Below are 14,855 nucleotides of genomic sequence, written 5' to 3'. Positions count from 1 at the left end.
GGGCACAGAGGCTGTTGATGGCCTGGCGGTTGCAGACGCTGTCCCATGGCGCGATCTGTATTATCTGTTCTGCATTGTCTGTTCAGATTCAAGGAGATGACATCAGCATCAATGTCTACTCTGAACCTGAGTTCATCTCCTCTGACCAAGCAACAGCTCCGATTTGGAGCCAGCACACTCATTGTAGAACACATCAGTGGATTCAGCTCTGCAAGGCCAGCTCCATCGCTGTGCTGCTCCAACTCTCACTAGCGAGCGATCAAGCTGAGACCGAGGCGGCGGCCATGGCAGCGCGCCAGAAACCGGGTCGTCGCACAGGCCGGCAGCTACAAGGTTGCCATCCTTGGCGCCATCGGTGGGATCGGACCACGACCACTCCCCGGGCTCCGTCTTGAGCAGCTAGTACTTGCAGTTGCCGGATGCGACGGCAGCAGCGTTGGGTGTTGCTTTCTTCGGTGGCGGCAGTAGCAGCGATAGCACCAGCCGACACCCTCCCTCTGATAGGCGATGGCGGCCACGGTCACCGCCGACTTCTCGTCCGCGCCGCCGACCGCACTAGGGGGACGGGGAAGCCAGCGAGCCCCCGCGCTAAACAAGTCGCATCACAGTCGCCGGCCGCGTGCACCGCCGCCCGTGCGAGAGTAGAGAGCGAGGGGGAGGAAGGAAGAAGAGAAACAGAGAAAGAGAAGAGGGGAAATAGAGTATATGCTGACGTGGCGCTCTAACATGTGGGGCTCACGTGGGGCCCACGCCAAGTTAGCTGCCACGTCGAATAAAACCGGAGTCAACCAGTTTTGTTTAATTAAGGGACGTCAGATATCCGGTTTTGTGGTTGGGGGATGATTTTATAATTCGATGGCAAGTTGAGGGACCTTCGGTGCACTTTTTCCTAGCAATGATCTGTTACCGACGTCGGTGCTTGTGGATGCTTCGGTGACTGGGCTTTACGTCGTTGGGCCCTCAGGCCAGCAGCTCAGGCCTGAGGGCCCAAATGCTACGGTGGCCGTCAGCTTTGCCATCGGAAGGGCCTGCTGGGCAACCGTAGTCTTTGGGCCGCGACCTTGCCCCCCAGAACTAGCTCCCCCGTCACTTGGCTCCAAAAGCCTTCAACAAGGTGCAGCTCCAGCCTCCAGCTATGAGAACCTTTTGCTCTGAAGTTCCCGTAGCACATGAAATTATTTGCAGCTACTGGGTTGTGCAGGAGTGTAAATTAGTCGTGAACGCCTATGAGGGCCTCACATGCAATGGATTGGTGCGTAATAATGTATTATTACTGTTGTACAGAGAGACCTGATGGATTGTTACTATTGCGCGTGATAATGCACAGGGACCTGACGGATGATGACATATTGGTCAAAATGTTTCTGTGGGTGTTGTTCATGAATGGTGTTGCTCCATGGTCCAAATTATTCGATCACAAGGAGCAAGAAAACGACTGAAAAGATGTCCTACGAGCCTTGTGCTTGCTTGCCATGGTAGAACTGAACGATCTGTCCCCAGACCTCTGCACCTGCTTGACACTGTTAGTCTGTTACCGCTTAATTACCTGACGCAAAACGCGTTGCCTCAGGTCACGTGTGCCACTTAATCATCATCATTTACTGCATCACGTCTACTTTTAAAAAGCTTTAGCGAGTGCATTGTGTCATACTGTAGTAGTATTAAACTGTGTTAAAAGAAGCATGCTTGGTAAGTCGGCAGTCGGCACATCTGCACATTCAACCACCGGACAAAAGCTTCAGGATGGAATAATGGCCACAGTTAATTAAATAATTAGTGGTCTTAAACATCGCTGTTCTTCCCTGGAATGGCTCGCCGATCAGTATGAAAAATCGCTAAAGCAACTGACGCTGTCTTGGATGCCATCTTTTTCTTTCAGAGCGCAACGTGTGTAGTAACAAGCATCTTTTTTTCACCTTTGAAAACTACTACGGCCAGCCTTTTGTAAACGCGGATCTTTCGTCGCGTTTTCATATGCACTGCTTCCTCGAGGGATTCCTGCTGCTAGCCTGCTATTCTGAAATCTGCAGCATGGGGGACTGCGTAGATGCAAAGATCTGTTCCTCTGAAATGTTGCCAAAATATACTACTGATGAAATGGTTAATTCGGTTATTGTCAGGCCGAATGCCTAACAAAACTGCGACGAAGTGTTGGATTAAAGTGGTACGCTTTTCGAATGGCTAAACGGTGCGTTTTGTGTGAAAACTTTCTTTCTGAAAGTTGTTCTAAAATATAATATTAATCTATTTTTTTAAGTTTATAATAATTAAAACTTAATTAATCACACGTTAATACCACCTCGTTTTGCGTAAAAAGAATTAATTTTCATCTTCATCTTTATCTTTAGGAGATTCAAACACCACCCATGTGCTGACTGCTACCACATCTAACAAATTATGGTTGAAATCGTACCCGTAAGTTTTCAAAATCTTAGATCTGTTCCTCACCATTTCTATTATATACTTATTATGAGCGAAACGGCTTATTAACCATCAGAAAATATTTTATACGTAAAACTCTTATGTATATTATTTTATATGTTATTTGTGATTTAAAAAGAAGGTTGGAAAGATAAACCGTAATAAAAGTACACCTAAGTTTAGCTTTAAATTCAAGTTTTAAAATTCAAACTTTCACTTATACTTAAAAGCCGAAGGCTAAGCAATTAGTTGAGAATATGATGCTAAGTTCCAAAACTGAATATGATGCTCACCGCCCATGATGCCTTCCATGGAGTGTGTCAATTCATCGTAAGGATGGACTCATGCTCCTTGACAAACGTCAGGACACTGTTCCTTTCAGCTGTTCTTTGCCAGGACCAGCCTAGAACAGCAAAAGGCCGGTTCATCTTCGTCAGAAATTCAGCATGGATCGCAAGTGGTTAGATTAGCATCATAACACACTTCAACGCCCATGTACTCTTGCAATGATTGATGGTCTCCTTCGTTGCCTGATGGCCACCATTTCAGCGTAGTACGTGCAATTAAGTTGTCATGGAACACGCATCATATGATTGGCCAGGCAAAACACCATCCATGTAATGTTCATCTCTCACTGTCAAATGCCCCGACATTATCACAATACCGAATTAAGAGGATTGATGACTTTGTGATGTTGGCCGTCTTAAGTCGCATGTCCATCTTTTGCAGGACATGTGTACCTCTTGTGTCGAAATATATATTTTCCCTATGTTCTACTCCCTCCAACCTATAAAAGATAAATCTATGACATTTTTGTTTATATTCATAATACTAAAAGAGTAATATATCATATTCTGTTTTAGGATTGTTTTTTTTATGGGACGAAGGTAGTGCTTCATTTTGAAGTCAATGGCAATAGCGGAAGAACGGTTGAAAATATAAGCATGGTTGGAGGCGAGGGAATTGTGCATTCCATGATCAGTGTATCGAGGTGATTTTGCAGCTGAGCATGGATGGATGGATGCCCAGTTTAAGCCTTTAAGGACAAACAGATCATTTGGGTTAAAACTTGAAACGATGGATTGCAATTGGCCCGTAAATTAACAAAGTTGTCACTTACACGTGACAAAGGAGGACGAATCTTGTACGAGGCGTCACTTACTCACTGGCAAGCACCGAGACAGTGTTAAGTGACTAGCACACAGTATCAATGGTACAGCACTTTGAACCTTTTGCAATTCCCCGGTGCACTTTAGTTAGAGCAGTACAATAAGCTGACTAGGCGGGCTCCAAAAATGTACCACATCATCATATTTCTATATAGAGGGGAGAGAAACGATGAGAGAGAAGCAAGCGAGCGACAAATCTATCGCCCGGCGATAGCTCTCTTTCCCACGTGCTATCGCTTGCTTGCAGCCTACCTGGGCGATAAAAAACGCGATTTGTGGACCCCACTCACAGCAGCCGATCCCTTCCCCACCGTAGCCGATCGAGATCCCCTCTCCCCTCCACCTAGCGCCCGCCCGATCTCCGCCCTTCCCGCGCGATCCCGGGTGATGGCGCTCGATCTCCCGCGCCACGCGCCATCTCTTCCCCTCTCGCGCGCGAAGATCTCTTCCCCTCCCGACACAAATCCACCGAAAAAAAATCCCCATCTACTATTTTGCCGGCCCCAAAAATCCGGTAAGATTTACTGTCTCTGCCTCCCACTATTCGCCTTCCCTCTTCCCCTCGCTAATCTCTCCCGCCCGCATGCGACAGATTTGTACCGAAAATCCTAGTTCCTCTCCACCAACAGCCATGTCTCGCCGGAGGAAGAGGGAGGTTGCGCCACCTCCACATACCAGCTCTTCTTATCCTCCTGGTGTTCCTACCCTGTCGGCAGTGCCATATCCTTATGGAGGTCCTTGGTTCGCCACCCCACCGCCAGCTTGGTTTGCTTCTCCACCATCGCAAGCCATGCCGAGTTCATCTGTATGTCCTCTCCCTATGGCTGCCAAGACCAACATCGAGTTGCAACACGATTTTGAAGAATGGTAAGTTAATTGCGAATTTGTCATAGTTCTGTCTAATATTTCAGATTTTGTATGCATGTTACTATTGTGTTCGTGCGTTAAATGAATTTGAAAAGATATTTTTGCGATCTATGTTAAGGACCATGTTAAAATTTTACAATTTTTTTCATGAATGTTAGTATACGTGATGTCGATTAAAATGAGAATCAGATGACATTGGCTGTAGTAGCATTTTTTTTTTACATAACACATAGCATGTGAGTTTTATTACTTAATCTGCATTACTAAAAAATGCCTATACCATATCCTGAGCTGGGATCTTTATCTAAAATTATTTTTAGTCCCTTGCTGTAAATCAATCTCTCCCCACAATAAACAAAGACCAAGTACATCTCTCCCCATTAAAAGAGAAAAACAGTCCCGTCACGGCATATCATCTTGATCTACTAGAACCGATCTGGTTTAACGCACACGGATCCTAATGATATATAGAGATAGATTTATTTCTTCTTATTTCTATTTTCTACTTGCTCATGCATGAAAAAAAATAATATCAAATGTACAAACTCTATAACGATCAGGCCAGGAACTTGTTAAGTAGAGAGTCACTTGGATAAATTCTTGTTTAAGCAGTACACCCTTGTACATGCTATCTTTTTATAGAATTCCCAGGGGTGTTAAAGAGAAAATATATTTTGTAAGGAGATATTTATGGCAAGAAGATCAAGGGATCAGAAAATATCACCATGTACAATGGCCAATAGTGTGCTCTCCAAAAGAGCAAACAGTGAACCATATTAATATTAATGTGTATGATTTTAAATATAAAAGATGAAGCACGAAATTTCTGTGCTAATTATACACTAAAAATGATATCATTACCTTGTTTCTGTGCTAATTATAAGTTTCGGTAGCTTGTTTTTAGGATATCAGTACCATAGCTTGTTTTAGTTACAATTGCAGCAGTGGTGGATCCAACATAAACAATTTAGTTATGGTGAAACTATAATGTTCTTGCTTTCTATACAGGGGAGTGGAATCTCGTCCTCTTGGTGGGTTCGTTAATCTTATCAATGCCCCATCAAACCATATGCATCATGTTGCCGAAGGGAGTCCATCACGGCCTATCAATGTTGAGAATGGAGATGTCTTTAGGACTGAGAAACGCTTGTCATGGACGAACGATGAAGACTTGAGATTGGTAAGTGGCCTATGTGAGTTATTTATTTGTCAATGTGATGTACATCACTCACATTACTAACACCAGTAAACATCTTTTTCCTAAAAATTGCAGATTAGCACCTGGCTGAACAACTCAAATGATCATATAGAATCAAATTTCAAGAAGAATGATAAATATTGGGGCGATGTTGCTGCAGCTTACAACAGCACTACCCCAAAAAGCCAGGTTAGGCAAGTTAAGCAAGTTAAGGATCGTTTTGGTAAAATTAAGAAGAAGGTTGGGAATTTTTGTTGCTCTTGGAAGGAGGCTAATTCATTATATGCTAGTGGGGAGTCTCATGATGATCTGATGGCTAAGGCAGTGAAAATATATGAGAATGATTTCAAGGATGGTCCATTCTTGTTTATGCATTGTTAGAATGAACTTAAAAACCAACCGAAGTGGCATGCATATTTGGAGCAGCTTGACAAGTCAAACAAAAGGAAGGTAGATTACAATGATGCCATTCCCCTTAATGGCTGATTATTTTGCAGATCGGCCACTCTACTCTGACAGAATGTTTCGCACAAGATTTCATATGCGAAAGCATCTCTTTTTACGTATTGTGCAAGCCCTAGGTCAGTGGTCTCCGTACTTTACTCAAAGAGAAGATTGTTCTGGTCGCACAGGCCTTTCTCCACTTCAAAAGTGCACAACAGCGATTCGTATGTTAGCATATGGAACCCCTGCTGATGCCTTAGATGAATAATTGCTAATTGGCAAGAGCACTTCCTTAGAGTGTTTGGACACTTTTGCTAGAGGGATAGTTGAGGTCTTTGGTGGGCAATATTTGCGACGACCCACAAGTGAGGATATAGAGCATATACTACAGGTTAACGAGTCTCGTGGCTTTCCAGGTATGCTAGGGAGTATAGATTGCATGCACTGGAGGTGGGAGAGTTGTCCTAGAGCTTGGAGGGGCCAATTCACCCGTGGTGACTACAAAGTCCCAACAATTATCCTTGAAGCGGTTGCTTCACATGACCTTTGGATTTGGCATGCTTTCTTTGGTGTCGCTGGTTCTAACAACGACATCAATGTGCTGAATCAGTCCCCTCTATTCCTTGAACAAGTTAGAGGGGAGGCTCCTCGGGTTCATTTTTCTGTTAACGGGAATGAGTATAACAATAGGTATTACCTTGCTGATGGTATATACCCAGATTGGGCTAGCTTCATGAAATCTATATCACTTCCACAAACAGAGAAGCATAAATTGTTTGCTGAAAGTCAAGAAGGGGCAAGGAAAGATGTGGAGCGGGCTTTTGGAGTGTTGCAAGCCCGTTTCAACATTGTGCGCCGTCCAGCGAAGAAGTGGAAATGGAAGAGTGTGGGGAAAATCATGCTAGCTTGTGTGATTCTCCACAATATGATTGTTGAAGATGAGAGAGAGGATGCGATATGTGACATTGACCTCAATAGAATTCCTAGGACATCAATAGTCCTGCCTCCTGAAGTAACTTCTGGTGATAATCCATGTTTTACTGATGTGCTACGTAGAAAATCTGCTATTCGTGCTCGTTCTGTGCATACCCAACTGAAAACTGATTTAATTGAGCATATTTGGCGTCGGTTTGGATATAGGAAACAGGCATAAACATGGTAGGGTAATAAGCATGTGGTTTCTTTGCCTTTTCTTTGCCGTGTGTAGATTATATCAATTAACCTTGTGTCTAATTTATTTCAGGAACATACTCTCCTCAGAATGTCCAAATCATGGTGCTGCACTTCTCAAAGGTATCTTATATGAACTAAATTTAGTACTAGGCCAGATTACTTACTGACACATTCTAATGATTCTCTTTTCTTCCTTGTGATGATTTACTTGAACTAAATGTACTCCTAGTTCAGACTACTAATAGCCACAGTTCAGTATTTCTCTTTTCTTTCTTATGATGCAGTAGCATGGTGTTTTGTTATTGCTTTTACCTGCTAAACTCACTTTTAATTTACTTGTTATGCATCTGGGCATACTGCACACTGTTACGAAATGGTCAATAAAATTCTTAATTTTTATGGCAGTGCAACTATTTCTTTGTAAAATATACCAACTGTAGAAAAATGCATGGACTGATTACTTCTTTTAGTGAGGTTTCACTGGAAAGAGATTTCATTGTTTCATTTATTCATCAAGTGACAAACTACTCAGGATGTTATATGTGTTTTTCTTCTCCCATTAGGTTGATGATAGCTCAGGCAATGGTAATATGATACAATGATCCTGCTATCAAGAGTCTATCTTCGATGAAGAAATCAGTCTATCTTCAATGAATAAATCATTCTCACTTGTTGGACAGCATATTTATATGTACTTTTGCTTAATGCCCTATTATTGATGTGACTTTTGGATCTGTAAACCGTTATGTTTATTTTGCTTTATCCTCTGCTGTTCTTTGGAACTACAGATATCTTTCGTTACCATGTCCTTTTGTTAAGACTTGTGTTAGGACTGGCATGATATTATCGATTAATCTATGGTATTTGAGTTATTGTTATGTAGTAATACTGTCTTGTAATTTTTGTACTATAGAGATTTTGGTTGATATGGTATGTGAATATGCTATTGGCACAACTGGCTACAAAGATGCAATTCACTCTTGATCACACACATTGATATGTGCATGATATAATTTACTATTTGATTATGAGGTGTAGCCAGCCAAGAGACAATCTATTGTACTAGTAGCTAGCTTTAGCAATGGGCTATTAGTCAGCAACTGGCTATACTATTAGCCTTGCTCTTAGTGAGCATGGACAGAGACTTGCAGTACCAATTGCTCTTCAGGTGAATATCAACTTTAGAGTTAATTTTGATTTATTATTATTAGTAATTTATTTTGTATGTTGGACTTTAAATTGCAAACGACTCATATATTAAACTTTTACCAACAAATTATCTTTTAGTCGCTAATAAGTGTTACGGCGGCGTAAAAGCTTCCATTTAAATAGTAGTATATATTTTTTTGGAAAAAGTACGAATTACCCTATTAAACAATTGTGGTCGTCCGATTTACCACCCTAAACTTCAATACCAGTTATTTTTAATCCTAAACTTTACAAACCGGATGAATTACCCCTCTAAATCGATCCAGGCCGGTTTTGGTCCTCCGTGGATGCATACCTGGCAGTCTAGTCAGCCAAAACAGATAAAAAGATACGGGACCCATTTGTCAGCCCAATCCCCTTCTTCTCCCCTCCTCTTCACCTCTTCCCCACCTCTCTCTCTCTCTCTCTCTCTCTCTGTCGAGCGCAACGGCACAGGGCGGCGCGGGGGTGCGCCGGCGGCAGAGAAGAAGCTCCCCGGGCAGCGGGCGGCAGAGGCGGAAGCAGAGCGGGCAAGCGGCGGGCGGCGGGCGGCTGAGGCGGAGGCCGAGCGGGAGGCTGAGGCAGAGGCCGAGCGGGCGGGCGGCGGCGGAGGCGGAGCTCCCCGGGCGGCGGGAGGCGGCCTGTTGAGGTGGAGGCGGAGCTCCCCGTGCGGCAGGCAGCTGAGGCTGAGGCGGAGGCGGAGCTTCCCGGGCGGCGCCGCGGCGGGCGACCGATGACGCCGTGGAGGAGAGCGTCGGCGACGGCGACGCGGGAGCAGGCGTGCGTGGCTAGCGGCGGACGGCAGCGCGGCGGGGGACGGCGGCGCGTGGGGGCGGACGGCGGACGGCAGCGCGGCGGGGGGACGGCGGCGCGTGGGAGCGCATGGGGGACGGCGGCGCGTGGGGACGCCGGCAGCGAGGTCACTGTCGGCCTCGCCGTCGCTTGGTCCATACCCATCTCCTCCCACGTCTGCAGCGTCGTTGGCCCAATCGAGCGGCGTCGGCGCGCGGCGCTTGATGGAGCCCACGGGGATGGGGTGGTCGCCGTCGTCGCAGACCTCCACGGCGCCGCAGCCCCCGGTGAGCTGAGCCGCCTTCCCCAACTGCGCCGGCGCTGCCCTCGGCCGCCATCACGAGCTCCGTGGCGACTAGTCCTCCTTGATTCCACAGGCGGCGCGCAGCTCCTCCTTGGTCTTCGCCGGCGAGCACGTCTCCTCCTGCCATCCCCGTCGTCCCCGCCGCCGCGCTGCGTCTGGCTCTGCGCCACGCCGCGCCCGCGACATCAAAGGAGAGAGAGCTTAGTACTACGTGTACTCCCTATGACATGTGGGGCCCATGTTATTTTTTTATTTTTTTTGGATTGGAATGCCACGCTAGCGCCACATGTATGCCACGTAGGACCAAACCATTCCGATTTGGAGGGGGGTAATTTGTCCGGTTTTGCAAGTTTAGGGTGTCAAATATCCGGTATTCAAGTTTAGGGTGGTAAATCGGACGACCACGATAGTCTAGGAGGTAATTCGTACTTTTTCCTATTTTTTTCGTAGAACCCTTTCTATGATTCACGGGAGGAAAGGTCTAATTTTATAACAGAATTGTATTTCTACACCGTACTGCTTAATTTTATAGGAAAAATAAGCAGGATGACAACCTGATCAAAGAGTTTTTCTTTTCTATTAAATGGCTCCTTCGAAACACAGGATGTCGAAAGCACGTGAGCATGAAAATAACAAGAATATGGTGTCATCCCATAACGAATCCTATAGGAAGTAATTTCCTAGGATTTTGCAAAAAGCATTGTTTGGTAGCACCATAGAAAAAGCAAAGAAACTTTGAGTCACAAGGATAAGAACAAATGAGGTCTAATCTCATATTAGTTTTCCTCCAAAATTTCTACAAAATGAGAAATTTCAAAGGATTTTGGGGAAGACATTCCTATGTTCAAAGGACCATGTAGAGAAATTTTCCAATTGATTTGAGTTCTCCAAGATTCTTCCACTTTTCCTTTGTTCCAAAGGAGCCTTAAGCATACCAATTCTTGCATTTTTCATCTTCATATATGGTTTTCCTATCATGTGTTCAAAGATAGCCTTAAATTTTAAAACTTTATTTTAGAGTTGGTTTGGTGTTTCTTTACCTTATCAGTCTATTTATGTTCAAGCTAGATAGAGTCAGTGCACTGAAAACGAAACAAGCCATCAACGCATAACTAGTCGAGTATTAACTATTGCTAGTTTAAAAAATAAATTTATTTGACAATTTCTAAAAAAAATCGTGTAAAATACGCCGTTCAGTCGTTTGAAAAACATGCTAACGAGAACTAAGGTATAATATACATCTTAAATTAAAAACAAACGAGGCCTTACTTACTAGTAGTTCTATCATTTCAATCACCAACAACACACCAACAACACATACTCCCTCAGGCCTTATATGTGCATGAGAGTAAATGTACATTAGTGCATGTGTCCATGTCCACAACCATTTACACAACAACACATAATGTCTTGGTTTGTTATTAGCTAAAAAATATTAGGGATGATGTATGTATTGAGTTTGTTATCGGAGTAAATATAGTACGAGAGAGTTATTGACTTTTCTTGATTGTGATATACCCATGTAATATGTGATTAGTTGGGAATAGATAGAGTAAAAAGATAGAAGTTGATTTATTTTAGAACGAACTTTGAACTTTGAAAATTATTTTTTTGAATGGTGGGAGCAATAGTAGTATGGGCATGTTCGGATTGCTACTCTATCAATTCATTGGTATTGTAAGGTAGAGTTATCTATAGTTCACGTTTCGATTAGAACCAATATGAAGCCGAAATTTGATATTGTAGTGACAAACTTCTAAAATTTAAGAGTAAATTTCACAATACTACAGGTATTTTACATTATTTATCACAAAACTACAGATTTAAAAGCTTGTTTCATAAAACTACAGATTTAGTGTCTTCATTTATCACAAAACTAGATGTACTTTGAATAATCTATCACAAAAGTACATATTTAAGAACTTGTTTCACAAAACTATAGATTTAGTGTATTCGTTTATCATAGAACTACACATTTAGTGTCTTCATTTATCACAAAACTACAGATTTTGTGTCTCCATTATCATAAAACTACAGGTTTTAACAATGCTAAAACCTGCAGTTTTGTGATAATGAAGACAATAAACCTGTAGTTTTGTGATAAATGAAGATATTAAATCTGTAGTTTTGTGAAACAAGTTCTTAAATATGTAGCTTTGTGATATATTGTACAAAGTACATATAATTTTATGATAAACGAAGACTTTGAATATGTAGTTTTGTGAAACAAGTTTTTAAATATGTAGTTTTATGATAGATTTTTTTAAATATGTAGTTTTATGATAGATTGTGCTAAGTATACGTAGTTTTATGAAATTTACTCAAAATTTAACCAAATAGAACATGTGCACAATCAATTAGTTGCCTTTGACCCAAACTAGCACATTTACTATTTAGGTTGGAAAAAAATGATAAGGCATATTTTAGTATAGTGGTATCAATCCAAAATTACCCTATATATAAAAATTTTACTTATATAAGTCATGGGTTATATTGGCCATTAAAAAACCGCCAAGCTGCATGAAGAACAGTAACCAAGGAAACGTTCACTCATTGCAGAGGTGTTGCCGCTGGCATAGCAAAGCTCTGTTGCTTCTATTTCCTAATAAGGCAAAATGGTTTATTGGAAGATAAAAAATATTTTATAGCTGAAATTTTTATATACGTGTTATTAGCAATTTAAATATCAATGCTAAAATATATGTTGAAAATATCTTAAAACCAAATTCAAAATTAAGTTTAAAAATTCAAATTTTAAGACACCTTTGAATCACATGAATGCAAAAATAGAGGAATAGGACAAACATAGAATTATAATATAAATATAAGTACAAAATAGAGGATTGCAAAATAGAGGAAAAACACGAGAATACGATGATAGAGATAGACTTAAAGGAAAATTTACAAGAGATTAAAATTATTGCTAAATTTCCTCCAAAATCTCTACAGTATGGTTTATTTCATAGAAATTTCAAAGGATACTCTAGGATCCAATCCTTTGTTTTAAATGTCTTCACAGAAAATTTTTCAATAGAATTGAAACCCTTCAAAAATTTTAACGTTTTCTGTCCAAACCAAAGATAGGAATACACATGTTAGGGCAACCAATAGAGCTACTCAGTGGGTGTTTAGGCTGTGTCTAGTTCAGTGTAAAGTTTAGATTTTGGTTGAAATTAGATATAATGTGATTGAAAAATTATGTGTGTATGCCAAGTTAATATGTTAAAAAAAACTGAAGTTTAGATCCAACCCCAGAGTTAGATCGGGATCACCAGGCCCTCATAGGCTGTGACCTCAAATTTACGAGCTCTGCTCCAGCAGCCGCATTCACATTTCACACTCACGGCGCCACCCCGCCAGTGTGCGTGCAGCACGACATGCTGTGCTGCTCCACGGCTCACACCTCTGTCAACCTGCATCCCATCACATTCAAATCCCCATCCCTTCTCACGCAAGGAAAACCCCCCCCCCACTTCTTCCTCCTCTGACCAGCATGGCCCCACCCCACACACTCTCTACACCCGGGCCCACCCCCACCCGCTTCCCCAGAAATATTGCTACGCCTCCTCACGACACCTCCTCAAAAGTCGCGCCCCCGCTCCGGCCCACTGGACCAAGCTCACCGCGCTCGGCCCATGGCTGGACCCCTCCCTCCCGGCTATATAAACCCCTCCACCACCCCGCCCCTACCACCACGGTGTGGGGAAGGTGTCACTGACAGCCATGGCCCACAAGCGCGGCCGTCTTGTTGGTTGGGTGCTTCTCCTCCTCGCCGTGGCTATCGCCGGCGCCGCCGCGGCCACGCCGAGGCAGCTGTTCCTGGTGACCCAGGCGCCGGTCACGCTCACGAACCACCACGGCCAGCTGCTCACGGGGAACTACTCCGTCAACCTGCTCTGGTACGGCCGCTTCACCCCGGCGCAGCGCGCCACCGTCGCTGACTTCTTGCTGTCGATGTCGTCGCCGTCGGCGGCGGCGGAGGCTGCGGCGGTGTCTGGTGGTCCGGCGGCGCCGTCGGTCGCGTCGTGGTGGGCCACCACGGCGCGGTACCACCCGGGCGCCGCGCGGCTCACGCTCGGCCGCCAGGTGCTCGACGCGTCGCTCTCCCTCGGCCGGCGGCTGTCGGAGACCTCCCTCGCCGCGCTGGCCGCGCGCCTCTCCCCGCACCGGGGCTCCATCGCCGTGGTGATAACTGCCCCCGATGTCCTCGTCGACGGCTTCTGCCTCTCCCACTGCGGCCTCCACGCGTCGGCCACCTCGGCCGCCGCCGCCGCCGCCACCGCCTCGCCAGCCGCGACGCGCGGGCGCGGCAGGTTCGCGTACGCGTGGGTGGGGAACGCGGCGGAGCAGTGCCCGGGGGAGTGCGCGTGGCCGTTCCACCAGCCGGCGTACGGCCCTCAGGCGCCGCCGCTGGTGTCGCCGAACGCTGACGTGGGGATGGACGGCATCATCATCAACCTCGCCACGCTGCTCGCCGGGGCGGTGACGAACCCGTACGGCGGCGGGTACTTCCAGGGCCCCACCGAGGCGCCGCTGGAGGCGGTGACGGCCTGCACGGGGATGTTCGGCGCCGGCGCCTACCCGGGGTACCCCGGCCAGCTGCCGGTGGACGCCGCCACCGGCGCCAGCTACAACGCCGTCGGGGTCGCCGGCCGGCGGTTCCTCCTGCCGGCGATGTGGGACCCCAAGACCTCGCAGTGCTCTACTCTCGTGTAGTGGTACTAGTACAAACCCTCTGATGCGATCGATCGATGGACCAAAATGGCTTGGGCTCGGTGTACGGACGGCTGGGATTAGGGAGTGGAGTGACGTGGTGTCTCGTTTCTTTTGTTTTGTGGATATTTCGTGGTGAACAAAAAAAATGGAAAAAAAAACAGAATGAAGTGGGGTAATGTAATAAACCTAGGCTTTCGTTGTCATGTTCTGTTTATATTGGTAAGGCATTGTTCATGGGTTCGTTGATCGTTGACATCTCAAGCAAAGGCCGTGTTTAGATTTTTTTTTATAACAACGTTACATTGAATGTTTAGTCACATGTATAGAGCATTAAATATAAACGAAAAAAACTAATTATAAAATTTGCATGTAAATTGTGAGATGAATCTTTTGAGTCTAATTACGTCATGATTTGACAATGTGACTTTTGAGTCTAATTACGTTATAATTTGACAATGACATTTGCTAATGACAGTAATTATGACAGTAATTAGATGTCTTGTAGACGGAATCTGTAAGACTACATTTAATACTTTAAATGTGTGTCTGTATGTTAATGACAGTAATTAGTATTAAATGACAA

At 44.5% G+C, this 14,855-nt stretch overlaps 2 protein-coding genes across 2 annotated transcripts; both read left to right on the top strand.

Moving 5' to 3' along the window:
• Nucleotides 1–4,101: 4,101 nt before the first annotated feature.
• Nucleotides 4,102–8,009, top strand: LOC127782723 (uncharacterized). The gene is made up of 5 exons (XM_052309992.1): nt 4,102–4,457; nt 5,466–5,637; nt 5,731–5,844; nt 7,343–7,392; nt 7,836–8,009. Exons 1-5 carry the CDS (start codon nt 4,174–4,176, stop codon nt 7,864–7,866), a joined length of 651 nt encoding a protein of 216 aa, XP_052165952.1. The 5' UTR covers nt 4,102–4,173; the 3' UTR covers nt 7,867–8,009.
• A 5,243-nt stretch (nt 8,010–13,252) lies between these two features.
• Nucleotides 13,253–14,475, top strand: LOC127782722 (protein EXORDIUM-like 2). Its single transcript, XM_052309990.1, has one exon. It carries the CDS (start codon nt 13,280–13,282, stop codon nt 14,270–14,272), a length of 993 nt encoding a protein of 330 aa, XP_052165950.1. The 5' UTR covers nt 13,253–13,279; the 3' UTR covers nt 14,273–14,475.
• The last annotated feature ends 380 nt before the right edge of the window (nt 14,476–14,855 follow it).

Source organism: Oryza glaberrima, chromosome 8 (genome assembly GCF_000147395.1).
Source record: "Oryza glaberrima chromosome 8, OglaRS2, whole genome shotgun sequence".
Taxonomy (NCBI): Eukaryota; Viridiplantae; Streptophyta; class Magnoliopsida; order Poales; family Poaceae; genus Oryza; species Oryza glaberrima.
This window is presented reverse-complemented; position numbering and strand designations above follow the sequence as displayed.

Excerpts from the sequence above, each read along its gene's own strand:
- LOC127782723 (XM_052309992.1), top strand. The coding sequence starts at position 4,174 with ATGCGACAGATTTGTACCGAAAATCCTAGTTCCTCTCCACCAACAGCC. Across the intron at positions 5,638-5,730 it reads ACGATGAAGACTTGAGATTG|ATTAGCACCTGGCTGAACAA; the intron begins GTAAGTGGCCTA and ends TAAAAATTGCAG. Across the intron at positions 5,845-7,342 it reads GCACTACCCCAAAAAGCCAG|GAACATACTCTCCTCAGAAT; the intron begins GTTAGGCAAGTT and ends AATTTATTTCAG.
- LOC127782722 (XM_052309990.1), top strand. The coding sequence starts at position 13,280 with ATGGCCCACAAGCGCGGCCGTCTTGTTGGTTGGGTGCTTCTCCTCCTC.